We start from the raw sequence: 18,352 nt of genomic DNA, 5'->3' as shown, positions 1-18,352 counted from the left end.
TGAGACACCCACCTTTATTACCTTCACCAAGCAGGTGATGCGTTTGGCAGCATTTGCATGCACGTCTTTCCGTCTGTAAACGTGATAGCATGAAAAATCTTACATGAATTCTGATAAAAGTTTGGTTCATGTAACATTCTATTAAAATTTGTCTTATATCCACCAAGGTCTGCAAGATTAACTTAATTATTTATTGATCGACAGTTGATAGCATTATAACTTTGAAATTATGATTCTTACATAATTGTGTGGTGTGTATTGTCAACATATAAAAAGTATCATGTCACATGATACTTTAAAGTAATGTGCAGTTTTTGCACATTGCAATTTATGTAGTCCTGTGTTGATTGTCTGTTATATGTTATATGTAGCATTATGGTCTTGGAGGAAGGTTGTCTCGTTTCACTGTATACTGTACCGCTGCACATGGTTGGAATGACAATAAAGCCACTTGACTTGATTTGACCTCTGATCTCTCCTTCAAGGTCAGTAGATTGAGCTGAAGGTCAAAGTGACAATAATGCTATATAAGGCTATTTATTATTATAATTAGACTTTGTAAGTATATAGCAATATGAATATGAAAGTAATTTTTTCCTGAAAATAGTTTTTTTTTTGGGGGGGGGGGGCACAATAAACCTTTGGTCAAAACTCTTTTTCAATTGATATTTATTACTAAACATTTAAATAAAATTTTCTAAACAACGAAAATCTCTTTCTGCAGTCTTTAGCTGTGATGCTAACTGATTAGATAAAGTTAGCTCAGCTGTTTTTTTGTTTTTTTTTGTCAAATTTCCTGAAATCTGATTGGGAGTCTTAAGGACATCAACACAGGAAGTGACAACGTAGTGAGCAGAGACCAAAAAAAAAGTGCCATTCAGTGACTTAAATCATAGCTGGGCAAAATAACCATTTTCTCACCTTCATGGTGAGGGGGTTGAAGTGACTGCCAATAACATTACAGAAAGCTGTCAGTTGGCATAAGACAGGATGGCAAATACATTTGAGGATAACCTACTCAGCCAGAGCCTGGAATGTCTGCTAGTAACCAGCTGTCAACTACAAAGCGATTCGAGATGAGCAAATCACTTCCTGTGGGGATGGTTGTTTAGTGCCATGGAAAACATACTTCATTTGTTGAAAGGAAGACATGATGAGGGTATAAAAGGTACAGTGAAGGAAGCCCTAAACTTTTGACCAACAAAAACTATATCGAAGCAGAATGGGGAACACTTTCTGCTGGCCAGTTAGTCCATTTCCAAATTCTTGAAGTGTTGCTGACAGAAGATTTGATTTGACTTAGTGATGAGCACACCTCTTTCTAAACTTTTGTGAAATGTGGGTTGCTGACATCAAATTCAAAGTGCTATATATTTTTCAGAATGAATAGAATTTCTCCTTTTAAACATCTGATAATGCAGGACTTTGGGCAAAATCTGCTGTTTTTTTTAAATATGCTTTGTATTTAAATCTGATTTAATAAAAAAAATCCTTTATAATGTTAGTTAATATTATGCGCTTAAAATAAATGTAGACGTTAAAAGTTTTTTTTGTGTGTAGGAGGCCTTACATGTCATATAGATACAAGCAGATTCACTGCACTCTGTCCAATTTGCTTCTCCTGGTTTTGGTTTTGTCTCTGTACCACCTAGAATGGTAGAGAAAGATAGAGATACGCACTGAAGGTTACTTTGTGTGTGTGTTTATACTTTGCATAAGCATACATTATGTGTACATGCAAGGGAGCGTTTTACGCACCCTTTTGTATGCTCTCTGCATGTGTTTGCGTGCACCAGATTACATGCATTTATGTGTACTTGTCTGTATGTGTGTGAAGGTGAGGCAAGGTTGTTATGCAGGGGTGAAGTGGACACCTCTATGGTAGCCCTCTGCCTGCTGGCACTGGAGGCAAAAGGGCACAAGACTGGCATCAATTACATAGAGAGAAAGAGAGAAAGGTGTGTGTGTGCATGCCCACTGTAGATTTTTTTAGCCTGAAATTAATTAACTTATTGAACATCAGTGGTTTAAGTTGGTGTGTAGTGTGGTCCAGCTTAGTGGTGAGAGCAAGGCATTAATAGAGGCAGGGTTAGAGGTTTCATTCCCATTGGAGCTTGGAGATATGAGAGCTAAAAATGCATCCGGCTAGGGTTCTGCAAGGTGCTTTAGATTTTAAAAAAGAAAAGAAAAAAAACTTCAGAACTTTTCAACCTTGTTAGAGCAAAAGGAGCTGTTGGTTTAATTCGGTTTTATTAAATTCAGGTTTATCGGTATAGCGCCAAATCACAACAATAGTCAAAGTATTCTTTACTGAAAAGTAAAGACCCTACAGTATTCTGGAGAAAACCTTAACAATCAAGCAACCGCGTATTAGCAAGCTCTTTGCAATGGTGAGAAGGAAAAGCTCCCTTTTAACAGCTAGAAACCTCCAGCAGAACGAGGCTCGGAGAGGGGCAGCTATCTGCTATGATTATCTTCAACTTTCTTACATTTTAGTCTGGTTCTGTATCTGCGCTCTTGCACCATCATCTTGGTGTCACAACTAGCAGGGAGAGGAAGCAGTTAGTAGAGGTATATTCCGAATAAGAGATAATGTGTTGGATTTCAAGCTCAACATGGCCCAAACCTAACCTGGTCACAATTCACTGGTGCATCCATGCCTTCTCAGCGAAAACAAGAATATCTTCTTTATTTAGTCTCTAACTGGGCTAAATATAAACAAGCAAGAATTTATTCATTTCTTTTTTTAAATTTTTGATAAAACAAGAAAAAACTGCATTGAACAGACTATTTTGAGGAAAAATGTCTTTGATTTGTCTCATTTCAGCATCTCTCCATTTTTACAGAGTAAATTCTCAGTATGTTCTCGTGAATGTTTTTTGTTAAAGCGATCCACTTTGCTTTTTGCTCTGAAAGAAAAAGTCTGAGACTTATGGTCTTTATTAAAAGGTTGGTGTGTCACCCTCTCTCTCTTTTTTCCTCTTTGTCTTTTTTTTTACCAGAAGATAATTTTCTTTTCCTCCCTTTCTCATTCTCTCTCACTACCTCATCTATCTCTCATTCTCTCCCCCTTTCATTGTCTTCCCTCTCCACCTTCTTTGCCCTTCCCTCTTTCCCTCTCATTTTACTCACACACAGTCTCTCCCTCTCTCACTCTCCATCTCCCTGGGGACAATTTTCTTTTCTTAAATAAACTGTCATAGCTAGTGTTAAAATATGGGCCTTACATGGGGTGAGCGCGGCAAGGCAAAGGCATGGGGCCCTGGGATGGTATAAAACATGGATAATATGCTGTGAGAGGTAATTGTATCTTTTAGCGCTGAGATGAGTAGAACAAATGTGTCTCCTCCCCATCCTTTCTCTCTCTCTCTCTTTTCCTTCTCTCCTTCTTTTCCTATCTCTTCTTTTACACACTTCAGCCGTGCTAATATGATAGAGAGAATATTGGCCGTACATCAGAGCTGCTAACAGTTCATAGTGAGTAAGGGCAAGTATAGAGGGGGGAGATGGGACTAAAGAGGGTGGGAGAGGATTGGAGAGTGAATAACAAGGAGAGGGAGGGTGATAACAGAAGAGACGGACTGAGAGAAATGGAGAGAGAGGAAAGGTGAAAATGTGCCTGAAGATGCAAAAGTGACATGCTGATGACACACAAAGTCAAAATCCACTTACTGATTTCACTTTGCTTGTTTTGCTTGTGAAGAGTGAGAACAGGGATAGCTTGGAATATGGAATTAATCTGTTTCCAAAATATTAAGTTAAGAAAGAGATCTGAGAGCATCTAAGCACACAACGCCATGACAAGGCCTTGGTCCTTTTTGTTCAAATGAAAACATGAACAACTACTGTCTTAAGCTTAATTGTAAGTTAGCCAGCTGGATCCAATCAAGTAATCGGATTTTGATTAAGTGAGCTCTTAGGAGCTCTCGCTTCTGCAGAGAGACATCTCTGGCTGCTATCTCCATATAATATATAGAATCAATACATTTTCATGGTAATGTGAAAACATTACTTTGAATTTGACAATTTTAAAGTCACCTTTGGTGGAGTTTTTTTTTCCAATTTCATCTTCTTCTTCGTCTTTGTTGACCTGACCCAACTGCTCTTCCTCTCTGTGCCCCTAGTTTTTTGGTCTTTTCCTTTTTTGTCTCGTCTTTTACATGATGCTCAACTATAGAATTTTGACAGTACCCAAGCATTATGTTATATTGAACTTGATTCTGTTTAACTGATGGTGACTCAAAACCATCATAAACCGTCATTAGTTTCTAATCATTTAAAAACTATTACTATTACTAGGAATGTTTAAATAAGACTTAGCTATAAATAGCAATAGTTATATATTTTTTTCTTTTTATATGACATTTGATAGCATTCAGAAAGAAAATGAGGAGAGTGGGAACTGACTTGAATCGTAGTATCTTATGCGAAATATTTTCACCACTGGGGTTACTGGGACTCCTACTTTTGCAACCATATTACATGTGCTCTAATCATTCCCATTACTCTTCCATATTCACACCAGTTTATTTTATTCTTTGTCATTTCAGTTGCTTATTCCTTCCTTCCTCCCTTTTTTCCTTCTTAATATTAAGAATAATTTTGCCACATACATCTTCTTTCTGATGATGCCTTGATATACTTTACAAAACATCTCCTTTTATGTGTCACTTATTCTCGCCCGCTACTTTTCTCCAGTCAACAACAGTATTGTTCTCTCATTCACTAAACCCTTCACTCCAAACTCATAATATCTCTTGTTATTTCTCTTTCTCTCATTTTGTTTTTTATGTCATTCTCGCTGTCTTTATTCTTTATGCCTCTGTCTTTATCCCCCCATTGACAGCTTCACTGGCTGTGGAATGAGGTGTGTTATCAGTGAGTGGCATGTCAGTCAGTCACAGGGCAACATAGCCCAGAGGAGAGATGCAGGGGGAAGAGACCCTGGTGAAGTAGGATGTGTGGGGGCTATGGCAGGGAGTCAGGGATTAGAGGAGGTAGAAAGAAGAGGATGAGGTAGAAGAGGAGGAGACAGTGAAGCATAAGCTAAGCAACATGATTGGATTGTCCAAGAAACAAAAAGAAAAGCCAGGAGAGTATAATTCAAGTGAGCAGGGTGGAGAGATCAGGGTAAAAAGTAAAGATTTAAGGTATAAAGACTGATGAGAGCAAAAGAGTTGATGGGAGGGAAGTGCAAAATGTGGGAGAGGGGTAAGGTGGGATTCTGTGTGAGAAAGGTCAAACAGCAACAGTGCCATGTATATTAACTAGTGTCTGTGAAAAACTTGCATTCAAACACCCATGTGCTCATGTGTACTGTCACGCTAAGCTCTGCATAAAGCTTAGCATTCCTCTAGTTGTTAATAGAATAAACTGACAGCAGTAAAATAGATTTCTCTCTTAAATACCTTCTTTTATGAATCATCATACTTATGATGATTCATACTTACTTTTAGGGTTGTTAGCATCAAATACATGTTCTCTTTTATAATAATAACTATATATATATATATATATATATATATATATATATATATATATATATATATATATATATATATATATATATGCTATGGCAAGGAAGGGCTGCTGACCTGAAAAATAGGATCATGGTGAAGCTGGAAACCTAGACTCTCTGTAGCGGATTACCAAGACTACATGAAGTACCCTCTGAAGGTCTACTAAAAGATGTGAATGCAGCAATACTTAAAATCCCTACTGTGACCATCCCCCAAACCAACCAGCTGATCTATACCACAACAGCAGTCCTCACAGAGAGGCTTGGCTGGAAGATGAACAGCCACAAGGAGCAGTGTCCTACATGGAGAAGGAGACTAGAGGCCAAAGTAGCACGGAGGGAAATTAGCCAACTATCGGAGCTACAGAAAGGTGCGATGAAGAAGGTGCCTAAGAAGTACAGTAAGCTGCCCATATCTGAGGCCTTGGAAACTGCCAAGCAAAGACTCACAGCCTTGGCCAGCCAATTGAAAAGGTATACCTAAGAGACAGAAAGCAGGAGAATAAACAAGCTGTACTTTACTGAACCATCTAGGGTGTACTCTCAGTGGCAGGGGAACAACATGAGAACAGCCGCACCAAGGCTGGAGATGGAGTAATACTAGAAGAGCATCTGGAAAAAGGATGCAACCCATAACTGCAATGCTCAGTGCTAGCTAGTGGAGCTAGGAGCAGACCACAGCAACCTCCTTGAACATGGCCCAGTAACCATCACAGTGGCAAACATCCAAGAAAGGGTCCCCAGTATAAAGAATTGGACAGCACCAGGCCTAACATGATTCACACCTATTGGCTGAAAAAACTGACTGCACTCCATGAGCATCTGGCAGTACAAATTAACCAGCTGCTAATCAACGACAGACACCCAGAATGGCTAACTGACAGCCGGACAGTCCTGATCCCCAGAAGGGAGTGGGCCCATCCAACTACTGGCCAATAACCTGCCTCATACCACATGGAAGCTCCTGTCAGGCATCATAGCGGCTAAGATGAACAGGCACATGGGTCAATACACGAGTAGGGCAAGTAACTGGAATTGGCAGGAATAACAGAGGGGCAAAAAAACAGCTACTGGTAGACAGAGCAGTCGCTCGAGATTGCAAGACCACCACCAACCTGTTCACTGACTGGATTGACTATAAGAAATCCTATGACTTAATTCCCCTCACATGGATGGAATGCCTAGAACTATACAAGATCAACAGGACCCTAAGAACTTTCATCAGAAACTCAATAGGGATGTGACAAACAACACTAGAGGCCAACTTCAAGCCAATTGCACCATCATGTGTGGGATCTACCAAGGAGATGCTCCGTCTCCACTGCTCTTCTGTATAGGCCTGAATCCCTTCAGTGAGAGCATTTGCAAGACTACGGATACCTACTACAGAATGGAGCAATTGTCAACCACCTCCTCTATATGGATGCCATCAAGCAGTATGCCAGAAGTGAACGAGACATGGATTCACTCATCCACACAACTAGGATATATAGCAATGACATCAGAATGTCATTTGGACTGGAGAAGTATAATTGGATGGTAACAAAGAGAGGGAAGGCCGTCAGAACTGAGGGGAATGAACTACCAGAAGGGAAAATTGCAGATATCAAGGATAGCTACAAGTACCTGAAAATCCCACAGGTAAATAGGAATGATGAAGAAGCCACTAGCGAATCCACAACCACCAAATACCTGCAAAGGGTCAGGCATGTCCTGAAGAGTCAGCTGAATGGGAAGAACAAGATCTACGCCCTGAGCAGATGTCCTGCTGACAACAGGAGGAGATAGAAGCCACCAACATCAAGCCAAAAAAAGCTTCTGAACATGCATGGAGGGTATAGCCCCAAATCCAGCACCCTGAGACTGTATGCTAAGCAAAAGGAGGGAGGTCGAGGATTGGTGAGTGTCAGAACCACTGTCCAGGATGAGACAACAAATATCCATGATTACATCAGGAAGATGGCCACAACTGACCATGTGCTTAGTGGATACCTGAGGCAGACGAAACCAGAGAAAGAAGAAGAGCAAGGAGAAGAACCATCATGGAAGGATAGGCCCCTCTACAGTGTGTATCACCGGCAGATAGAAGAAGTGTCTGACATTCAGAAATCCTACCAGTAGCTGGACAAAGCTGGACTGAAAGACAGCACAGAGGCACTAATCATGGCAGCAGAGGAACAAGCTCTCGGCACAAGATTGTTAGAGCCTGGGGTGTGTCCCACCAGGCAAGACCCCAGGTGCAGGCTGTGTAAAGATGCCCCAGAGTCAATCCGGCACATAACAGCAGGGTACAAGATGGTAGCAGGCAAGGCATACATGGAACGCCATAACCAAGTGGCCGGAACATCTGTGCCAAGTAGTGATAAATATAGCTATACTGTGATGGATAGCAACATCAGGAAGAAGAAACACAAGAAGCTTGAAAAATACCAAGGCCCGAGAGAAGAACTTGAGAAGATGTGGAGGGTGAAGGCAATAGTGGTCCCAGGGGTAATTGGAGCACTTGGTGCATGACCCCCAAGCTAGACGAGAGGCTCTAGCAGATCCTAGGACAACATCTGAGATCTCTGTCCAAAAGAGCACAGTCCTAGGAAGATATAATAGACTTCAAAATTCTGCCGTTTTGCTCATGGTTTCTGTATCGTGAGGAGCTAAACCTTTAATCCGTGACAGCTGTCTATTTGTAACACCATTTTGAGTATATAATCATCTAAAAATGTAAAGTTTATATAAAATTAAGGAAATTGGTTTTTCGTTTATTATTTCTTTGTTGTACCAATACTTCTTGGCAATAAATCCTATACCATTTGAAAGCCTGTTTATTTTCCCCCTAAATGGTGTCACATTTGTAAGGAAAATGCATTTGTGGGTTGACTAGCAGAGTTGAGTGTGTGGGTTGCACCCATGAAAACTGCCAATGCCAAACATATCATCTTATTTTGCTGTTGGCTTCTGGCTTCTGGTACCCCAGGTGATGAAAATCAGGTGCCTTATTAGTGCTGTTCAGCAATGAATCCATATTCCATATATATTCCATATCCTATGACAGTTGGATCATAAGGTCAAAGTGTGGAGAAGACCCTGATTGCTCCACTGATAGGGTACCAAGCTTGGTGGAGGCAATGTGGTGGTGTTAGGAAGCATCTACCTCACTGGAAAAACAGGGGTTGTCATCATTGGAAGCATTCTCAGTGCAGAGAGATATCAAGATGAAATTCTGCAATCAGTGACACTCCCATATCTCCACAGTCTTGACCTCAGCCCTAGTGAACACTTGTGGGATCAGCTTGGGTGTGCTGTTTGTGCCAGAGTGATGGTTCTTCTACATGCTGCTGAGGCCCCCGTATGTTAAATTTCCAATATGTCTTGTTCCTCTGAGACATCCAGTCATCCAATCCAGTGACACCAAAATAGCAGAATATGCTGTTTGGCATTGGCAGAGAAGAGTTGACAAGTTGTTGTTTTTTTTTTACTCAACTCTGCTGCTCATTGCACAAATGCATTTTCCTTACATATGTGGCACCACTTAAGGGAAAAATAAACAGGCTTTCAAGTGGTAAAAGATTTATTGCCAATAAGCATTAATGACAAATACAGCACCAAGAGAATGACAAATACAGCATTAAATATGGAATATGTGCAGTGTATATATTTCAAAGGGACATGTTTCAATACATTGCTGATAATTTTACATTTAAACAAGGGTTTTAAACCTTTTTTTTTTATCATGCCTCCCACCTCCACCTCCCTGCAGAAGTTGAACCATACCAGCAGGGGTGCACACAGTCTGAGATGCTACTAATTTATTCAATTAACAAAGAAAGAAAGAAATAGCAGGTTAAACAGGTAATATCATTTGAATGCATGTGGATGTGATGTAATGAATATTTTACAGCTCACTTTTTAAAAAACTTTTTTTGCTGATCCTTATGTTTGGTATTGGTTGCAGGTATTATATTGATATAAAATAAGAATTATTTACAATGGGTAATGTTTTTATATTACCAGAATAGCAACTTTGAGATGTTTTTTACTGATACTTTCTTAACTGCCTTTACTTTTGTGGCCCACAGCTACGAACGAATTTGGCTTAGGAGAAACACTGCTGTCCACACTGTGTACTGACCCATGGCTTGGCAGGAGTGTGAAAATCGAGAAGAGCTTTAGTCAAAATGCCAGTATACAGATCACTAAAAGCTTTCCACTCAGGGTGTTTCTGGGCTTTTAGAAAGGCTTAGGTGGTACTGTTGCCAGTGGGGTGAGTTTTGCACCATGAAAGGGCGCTTAAAACTCCCAAAGAGGACAAAAAATAAATATCACTGTTAAAAAAAACTATTTAATAAATGTAAATTATGAAAGTCAGACTAAAGAGCTATAGAACTCTTTGATATATGTTTTAGGGGAAATATAGTACTTGGAAATCCTTTAAGGCCATCAGTTTTACCACTGCAGTGAAAATGGGGATAATACGATGTAAAATAAGAATAAATAAAGAAAAGGTGCTGTTTCTGTTTTATTATAGTTTAATTGTCATCTAACATTAACTGTGGCATTTTGATCAGTGTAGCAGGAGAAGTAGTTTTCACACTGAAGGTATACAGGCCAGAAACTAATGATGCTTCTGCAGCTATAAGTAGTGGCATGGACCACAGTTGGTGCAGAGTTTGAGTTTTAATACTCAGTTTAGTTTAGGACTGAAACTTGCTGAAATCATATATCTTTACAGTTTAAGCTTTGATCTCAATGTGGCAGTTTGAGTTTGCAGGATAGGGGGGAAAAAAACCATAGTTATCTTTTCAACCAGTCTTTGTAACCATTTTACAATTAATTAATTGTTATAGTCGAAAAATTGGTTAGTTGCTTTGTTGAATAAATTGTTATACAGTATAACCCTGGGACATTCAGTTACAGTGAGGTGCCAAATCAGGCAATTGCTATTCTTGTAAATACATAATTAACTAAAAATAGTGGCTGCTACTTGTGGATTACACTGTATAAATGGATATGCAAGTAGTGGCAATACCTTATGGTGCTTGTCCTCTGTGTAATAGAAAGAGGACAGGTAGAGTTTCAAATGCATCTTTCTTCTGGACACAGTCCAAATGAGACTAGTTATCAACACAAGAATTCAAGAAGTCCTTTTTCTGTTTACCCCATATGCTGAAAGAACTCTGAAGTTACACTGGCTAAAAGAGACGAAGAGAGGTGGAGGAAAGGATGAGGTAAAAATACAGATGGGCAGGGAAGGGAAAAATGGAGAAAAAGTGTTTGTGAAAGCTAACAAAGGGGAGTTGGCTGTGTTTCAAAAGGGCGCATGGCGGCTAAGGAGGATGAAGCGCTTCAGGATTCATTTACATCAGGCCTGACAACTGCCTCACATCATCCCAAGAGCAACACAGCTCTGGCTTAGAGATTCCTAAAGAGGGCCCTTCTTCTAGCTTCCTCTCTTACAGCCACGCTCAGACTTTTCTTTCTCTTCCCCCCGTCTCTTTTTTCCACTCCCTTACTCTCCTGCGCTCTCTCTTGTGCTCTCATGCGTTTGCCAGTCTTCAATCAGCTATCATGAAAGTGTCTGTCTGGGTGTCTTAACTATCCTCTGAGAGGCAGACACTTGTCTGGGCCTGCCTTCATCCCCTAAAGGCGTTTTTTGACTTGGACTTATTTCTCTCCTCACACCTTTTCAACTTCCCTAAAGAGCTGACAACAAGTGAGAACGACGGGGCAAGATAAACATGAGGGGAAGAGACAGGAAGGGAGATGAGAGGAGGAAGTCATCAAGTGAGAGAGAAGAGAAAGTAAAAATGGTTTTGGAAAAAGGGTAGAAAATGGAGAAAATGAAAATGAGGTGAGGAGACTGAAAAACTGAAAAAAAGGTGAAGGAATCAAATGACCTCATGAAGAGGAGAAAGGACAAAGCAAGGAGGACCAGAGTGGAAGAGACGAGAAAGATGAAACAGGAGAAGGAGGGCTCTAGTAAGACAGAGACCGTCACGTTTATCAGTGGTCCCACAGTGTGTTTCCCAAACACAGGATTTGGAGATTGCAGTAAAGGGAGAAAGTGGGACAGGACACATTAAAGTTTTTTTGGTGAGCGGGAGAAGAGGGGTGGGTGTGTGTGTGAGTGTGAGGAGGGGATGGGGGGGTGATGTCCCTCTTTTGGAAGTATCTTTCTTTTGGCCTGGGTTTGATGTGAAAGGGAACTGGTCCTGCTTTGACGGTGTTGTCTGCTGTGCAGTTTTTAATATTCATGCAGCAGATCAGGAAAGGAGAGGGGAAAGGAGTGGAGAGGAGATTTTTGGTCAAACAGAAAGCTAATTTGCAGCTGAGGCAGTTTAGCCTGAGGCACTTTCTGCTACTGGGGAAATGAGCTGGAAGATTAGCCGTATGTATAATTCACACACACGTAGTCACACACACACGCGCATAGATATGCACTGATGGTGTTTGCACACACTTTTGCACAAAGATGCACAGGCGAACACAGAGCAGCTGCCGCTTTCTAAGATGCTGTGTGTTACAGTAGTTACCTGCTGCTAGGTCTGTACAGCTGCATATGCCCTTCTGGCCACTCCCTTAATGGTCTGCAATAAAACTTTCACTTATAATGTGATCACTTTTGCACTGTCCTATATATAAAGCTTGGTGTAAAATATACATAGACATTATTTTAAAACATCAGTCACTTTTCATTTCTCAATCAAATCCTCAAGCTACTCTGAAAAGTAGAAGTGTTTTTTATTTTTTTAAGTATAACTCAGTTATTCGAGTCAGTGTAGCGTACTAGTCACAGTTTTGTGACACTTTTGACATTTTTGTGACACTACCCTAGTTAATATACACCAGGGGTCTCAGATTTGCAGTTTTGTCATGTTCTACAACAAATGAAATTTAAACAAACACAACACTACATTTTCAGAAACATTTGTGGTTGCTTTCTTGTTTGTTTGTTTTTTTGTTTTTTGTACTACTTGAACACTAAAGTAGCCCTCAAATGAGATGACAGTGCCAGCAGTGGCCCACAACTCAATTAGGTTTGAAACCCCTCATATACACAGTTCATTGTACAGAGCTGTAAACATACAAGGTGAATATAAAGAATGATGTCATCCTGCTCATCAAGGATATATGTATCTCCCTTTGATGGAAATTCCAGATCCATGACAGACATGCAAGTCTTTTCCTGGATGGCCTCGAAGAGGATGGAACACCATTTGACACACAACAACTGACCACCAGGCTTTCTGATGTCAATGAGGATGGTGACATGTGGGTGGGACTCAGCTCTAAGGGTAAATATGACTGTTATTTTTTTTTTAAGTATTTTGATTTTTTTTAAATAAATTTTCATAAAATGCTTTTGATAAATTGCTTTACTTCAGCACCGCATTACAGCCAGATGGTTTAGATGCTTTACTTCCTCTGTTGTGTTGTTTTATATGTCTATGATGTCCAAACTGTAAAAACACTGCTTTAAGAATAAAGAATAAGCTTCACCTTTATTATCTGAGCCGGTACCACCATCTGTTTTTTTTTTTTTCAGTCCAAGAAGAGAAAAATTACTTCTTAGTTTATCATGTCAGTATATCTTAATATGGTGTCAATGACTACTTCACCTTTATTTTCCTCCGAGCCTTTATCCTGCTTCAACTACACATCTGTGATTGATTCGTAGTGCCTGCGAGCTGTCTCACAGTCAATAGCAGAGAAATTGAGAGAAAAATGATATCCGTTCATCTCCAGGGTGATAAACGAGTGTTTTTCTCTTCGTTTATCAGTCATTGATCCGTAGTTCACAGCAGGTAGCAGCTGATCAGCTGAAGATCACAACAGAGAGGATGATCAATGCAAGTGATTGGCTTGGGGGAGTGAGAGAGAGTGAGAGACATTGTGCGTGTGGTAGACGGAGAGGGAGAAGGGTTGTTGAACCCAGAGGCTGTGTCTGGAATTCTGATCAGTGGATTGATTATGTAAATACTGATCAGATGTATTGATTAACAGCTACGTCTGTTTTTGGATGGGAAAGTACTAACCGAAAACTGTAAGTACAGCGAAAAGATCTTTAAAGGCCAACTACCAACTCAAATGTTGTTAAGGAAGTGTGATCACTTGTCAAGAATGTCCTGAATCAGCTGTTAATGACACATTATTAATAACTTTAGGAAGCTAACGTGGTGCAGTGGTGTGAATAACATGTGTCCATATGGTACTGAAAATCTTTATCATAAATCCTTGTAATCCCTAAGATTTTCATGAAACCAAACCAAGGTTTTCCTCACTGTTCAGGGTCAGCATTTTTCATTCAGCATATTTACATCAGCTAATTACCTTATTTTTATAAGATAAGGTTTTTATAATAACAGTGAATCTTACTACTTTCCTTATCAAGAATTTTGGGTCGGGTTAACTAACTAACTAACAAGTATCATTATGTTTACATAATGTTGATATCAATATGTATTTTAAGTATTAGTTCTAACAAGTTTCAGTCCTAAATCTGGTTCTAATCTAAACATAAAAAAAAAAGTTTTAACTTGCTTGGTTGCTGCTTTCTACTGTGTGCATGTATTGGAAAAGGGAATGATGACAAACTGCTGTAAGCTGGTTAAGGAATGTTTGCTGTGTTCGGTATCCTGGGACTTGTAGTATTTAACACTGGCTGGTATCGCTGTAGCCATGGCTTTCACTGTTATTTAACCAGTAAGAAATTATGGACTAAGAAAACTAGTAAATATGATAATTGATGCGTTAATCTACTCTATTAAAAGACAGAGAGAAAAAGAGAAAAAAAAAACACATACCTGTTACGGCCCGTTATTAAACTGCCATCAGTTGTAATACCATAAAAACAAAGAATAAGAAGAGAAATGGCTGTCAGGTAGTAAAACACACAGAAAGAAGAGAGAGACCTACACAGAGAAGAGAGAATTAAGGCTTATACCTTGCATCATCCCAGTAACAATAGGGAGAGTGCTTTTCAGAGGAAGGCATAATCCCATTTCCACACGCTAAAGAAATCCTGAGCCAAAGCCTAAGGCTGCACAACCACACACTGATCTAACACACTTACATCCCATAACACTTCCTCACTTTCCTTCTGTTTTACATGCACATGCACCCTCCCAAAGCACACACACTCAAACACACAATACTGTGGTTGGGCCAAACACACCAAAGCCTCTCTCAGCAGCAAATACAAATACACACACACAAGCATTTACACACAGACACTTTCACAGGCAAAGCTAGACATGGCAGGGGTTCTGTTGATGTTTAGAGACGTTATCCATCTTCTAAGAGTTATTGTCGAACCAGACAAAAGTGGGTTGGATACTAAAAGACTCCAGCCTTCTTTTTTGGACAGATTTCATCTTCTTATGTTCTGTCCAACATTGTCACATATGTATGGTTATGTATGGAGAAGATGATGTGTTGGAACTTTACTGTGCTTATGTGTTTGATTTTGTCTTTGGTGTTCAGTCCAGTATGTCCATGTGTGTTTGATGTACTCCAGCATATCTATGCTTGTTAAAGACACTTTGAAGCTTGAGAGGCTGTGTCCACAATTTTTTAACTATTTGCATGAGATAAAATGTTTGTTTTGCTGATAGTTCTGATAGAATGTGTTAAATATAGCAATGTGTGAGCTTTAAATTTGCAGTGAATTTAGTTCCAGTCTCTCTGTTGATAAGATTTCCTCCTTCAACTATAGGGTTTTTCTATGGTCTTGAGCCATATGCAGGAGATAAGCAGTGAAGTTCTGCTCAGTAATAGTGCTATCTGCAGCCAACCTGTGATGGTCCTTTCTGCTAATCTGTGTCATTGGCAGCTAAAATCATGTCTTTCTTTGCTGTAGACAGTAAAGAAAACAACGAGAAAACTCCTTTGTTGTTTCTGCTGAATCTCTCTGTGTGAAACTAAACTTCAGATCACTGTGTTCCTGTGTTTGTACTTTCCAATATGAGCCACAGTTTACTGTTTGCTGACTTCTTTCTGTTTACTTAAACCATTAATTTAAGTTTTCCTCCTGTTGCTGCTTCAAACTTGAAAGCTTTCTGGTGGCAAACCAGTATCCGTCGCTACGTTTGTGGAGCGTTATTAGCGTTGCACATGTGATCTACCTGATTTGGACATGGTCTCTTCCTGTTTCATGAGCAGATCAGCTTTAAATAAGCTGGGAAGAACAGTAACAACAGTTGTACTCACATTAAAAGTACTCACATCTCCTAGTCTAAGTGACTGGGAACTTAAAATTTTTGTTTTCTCTATTTATGAACATTTATTGTTTAAAAGTACTATTTTTTTTAACCTAATTAAATTAATTTGTCATTTACAACTTTATGGCCTTCCAAATATCCTGTTTTTTATAGTTCAGAAAATAATGCAAGGTGCAATATGCAACATTTATTTCCAAACATCCTCGTAATACCACATTGTGTCTCCAGAGGTTATGATGAGTCACTCCAGCAGTCAGTCTGGACTCTGTGATGAAAAAAAGTAGCAATACAAAGTAAAGTTTTTCTTTTTTGATGCAGTCTATGATTTTGACCATAATTAACTACTGAGCAGTAGAACTGAAAGGTGAGACAGCTGGCTAGCAAATGCTTGTTTTTTGTACTCCTCACTCTGCCACCACAATCACTACAGCTACCTGCAGGAATTGTGTCATACATTTTATTATAAAATTTATATTTTATATATAATTGCCACTTAGTTTTACATTGCGCTGATTGAAGTACCTTTAAAATCAGTTGTAAAATAAAACATGCATATCATAGCGGAAGAGCTGCTGCATTGTTGCAGTTAATGGTGATCTTCATATATTAAACTAAAGGGAATTATTATAAAAGGCCTGGATACATGCTCTTAAGGCTACTTAACAAAAAAGGCAGCAACTGCTTCTAGATAACAGTTTTTTTATTATATATGTAAGGGGGTTTTTTTTACCAACCCTTTTTACAAATGACATATTTGACGTTTCCACAGCAGGTTCATACAAAGAGTGTCCAGTTTAGAGTAAACAGTCATTAACCCATTAAAGCCATGCTTAAGCTTTAGAATCCTTGCTGCTCTCTAGTGGAGACACGTAAAGACTCTGGCAGATGTAGTTTGGCTTGTACTGTGAACTTGGCCATTATAAGCAGCTGTGGGCAGCCTCACTTAGCTGGTATCAAGAACCTGATAAGATAATCTACTAAATACTGTGAAATCCTCTCACTTAGTGCCTTCAGTGCAAACCCATTAACACCTTCTTTATGTCATTTCCTACTCCCCTTTCATCTCTCCAGGGTCTAATCAGTTCATTGGACGAATGCAGGACTTTAGATTTTATCCTACCACTTTGACTAACAGGTGAGTTGGACAGAAGGAAGCTGAGAGACAGGTAATGACTGGCTAGTGGGAAAGAAGGAGGGAGGAGTCATAAAATGACCACCGAAAATTAGTGTTTAGGAAAAGAGCCATAAACTATAGCACATACGAAAAGCAGTCAATGTCTGTTTAGAGACTGAATAAAGAAAAAAAGATTTAGAAATCGTAAGAAATACACAAATACTGAACAGATTAACATAACAAGGTAGGAGAAGTATCATAAAGTGTTAAAATGAAATAAGGAGGGGGCTTATCATTGCTTCTTAAAATCCATACTGCTTCCAGAGGATTTTCCTGAGAATTCAATACAAAGCAATTAGTCTTTTGGTTACCAGTGATGTACTCCACACAGCAAGGAGCTGACAAGATTAGAGATGCACTAAACAAAAGGCTGACGTTTCAAATTATGGCTTTGATTAACCAGTTTAAGCTAAATGTTTAGTCAAAAGGACATTAACAGGTGCTTTGAGATTTTATCTTAAAATGGAAATCCATCAGATTTTTGTTTTACAGCCCTAAGTTTATATATAAAGCAGTTATATAGTTTAATTTAACACAATTTAATAAAGAATGCAGTTAACCAATAACTAACTTATATTTTGGTTTAAATTTTGGTTGTTTTCTTCTTTTTTCATATCCCCAGTTTATTCTGCATGCAATGATATTCTGTGTTCAGAATTTAGGTTTTATGTATAGTTTCCTCCTTTACCAGGGAAATAGTAGAGCTGTATTCAGGAGTCCTCCCTGAGCTCCATGTCCAGTCTGAGTGTCGATGTCCTTCCACTCACCCAAGGGTGCACCCTCTAATTGAGAGGTACAGTATCACAGTTTTTATTTACTCTGTACATTTTTTCAATACTGAATATTGTAGCTGGAGTTACTTTGTAATACCAAAACTAATAATAAATTAGTTTTCCTCTATCTAAAACACTAGTTTTATATTATGCTACCGTTAACAGATATTGTATCCCCAATGCGGTTGAGGACACCACCAATGACAGAGTCTTAAGACTGAACCTTAATGCCCATCCACTAAGTTATATCAACGATCAGGACATGGGCACCACATGGGTATCTAAGATCATGACTGCACAGGAACTGGATGAAGGAGTCACTATTACAGTGGATTTGGCTAATGGACAGTACCAGGTAATGCACCTCATTTCAGCCATGAGCCCACTATGTTTTAAGAAACATCCAATTTAAATATTGTAATTTATTTGTAATTTTGGCTTCATTTGGCAAACATGAGACTGTTTTTGAGAGTTTCCCTTATTTTTCCTGTGTTACTGTACTTTTGCAGCAACTATGACAAAGACTGTACAGACATCTGCCTGTACAGAATCTATAGGCCTGGTACCAAATGTTTTTCTTTTGTAGTTTAAGACCAATTTAATTTATTTGTATTGATAGTCAAACTGTAGTGAGTGCCTTGGGCACAGATATCTGCTGTCTGGCTGCACTGAG

At 39.2% G+C, this 18,352-nt stretch overlaps 1 protein-coding gene across 1 annotated transcript in view; it reads left to right on the top strand.

Annotated features, from left to right (window-relative positions):
• The window catches only part of ush2a (Usher syndrome 2A (autosomal recessive, mild)), a 217,029-nt gene that overhangs the window by 15,960 nt on the left and 182,717 nt on the right, over positions 1-18,352 (top strand). The window contains exons 6-9 of the mRNA XM_039614175.1: positions 12,672-12,807; positions 16,804-16,867; positions 17,598-17,699; positions 17,845-18,034. Of these exons, the coding sequence (XP_039470109.1) occupies positions 12,672-12,807; positions 16,804-16,867; positions 17,598-17,699; positions 17,845-18,034 (492 nt within the window). The remainder of the gene's footprint in view (positions 1-12,671; positions 12,808-16,803; positions 16,868-17,597; positions 17,700-17,844; positions 18,035-18,352) is intronic.

The sequence above is a fragment of the Oreochromis aureus genome, linkage group 1, assembly GCF_013358895.1.
Source record: "Oreochromis aureus strain Israel breed Guangdong linkage group 1, ZZ_aureus, whole genome shotgun sequence".
Classification (NCBI taxonomy): domain Eukaryota; kingdom Metazoa; phylum Chordata; class Actinopteri; order Cichliformes; family Cichlidae; genus Oreochromis; species Oreochromis aureus.
Note: the sequence above shows the minus strand (reverse complement) of the source record. Positions and strands in the feature narration are given on the sequence as shown.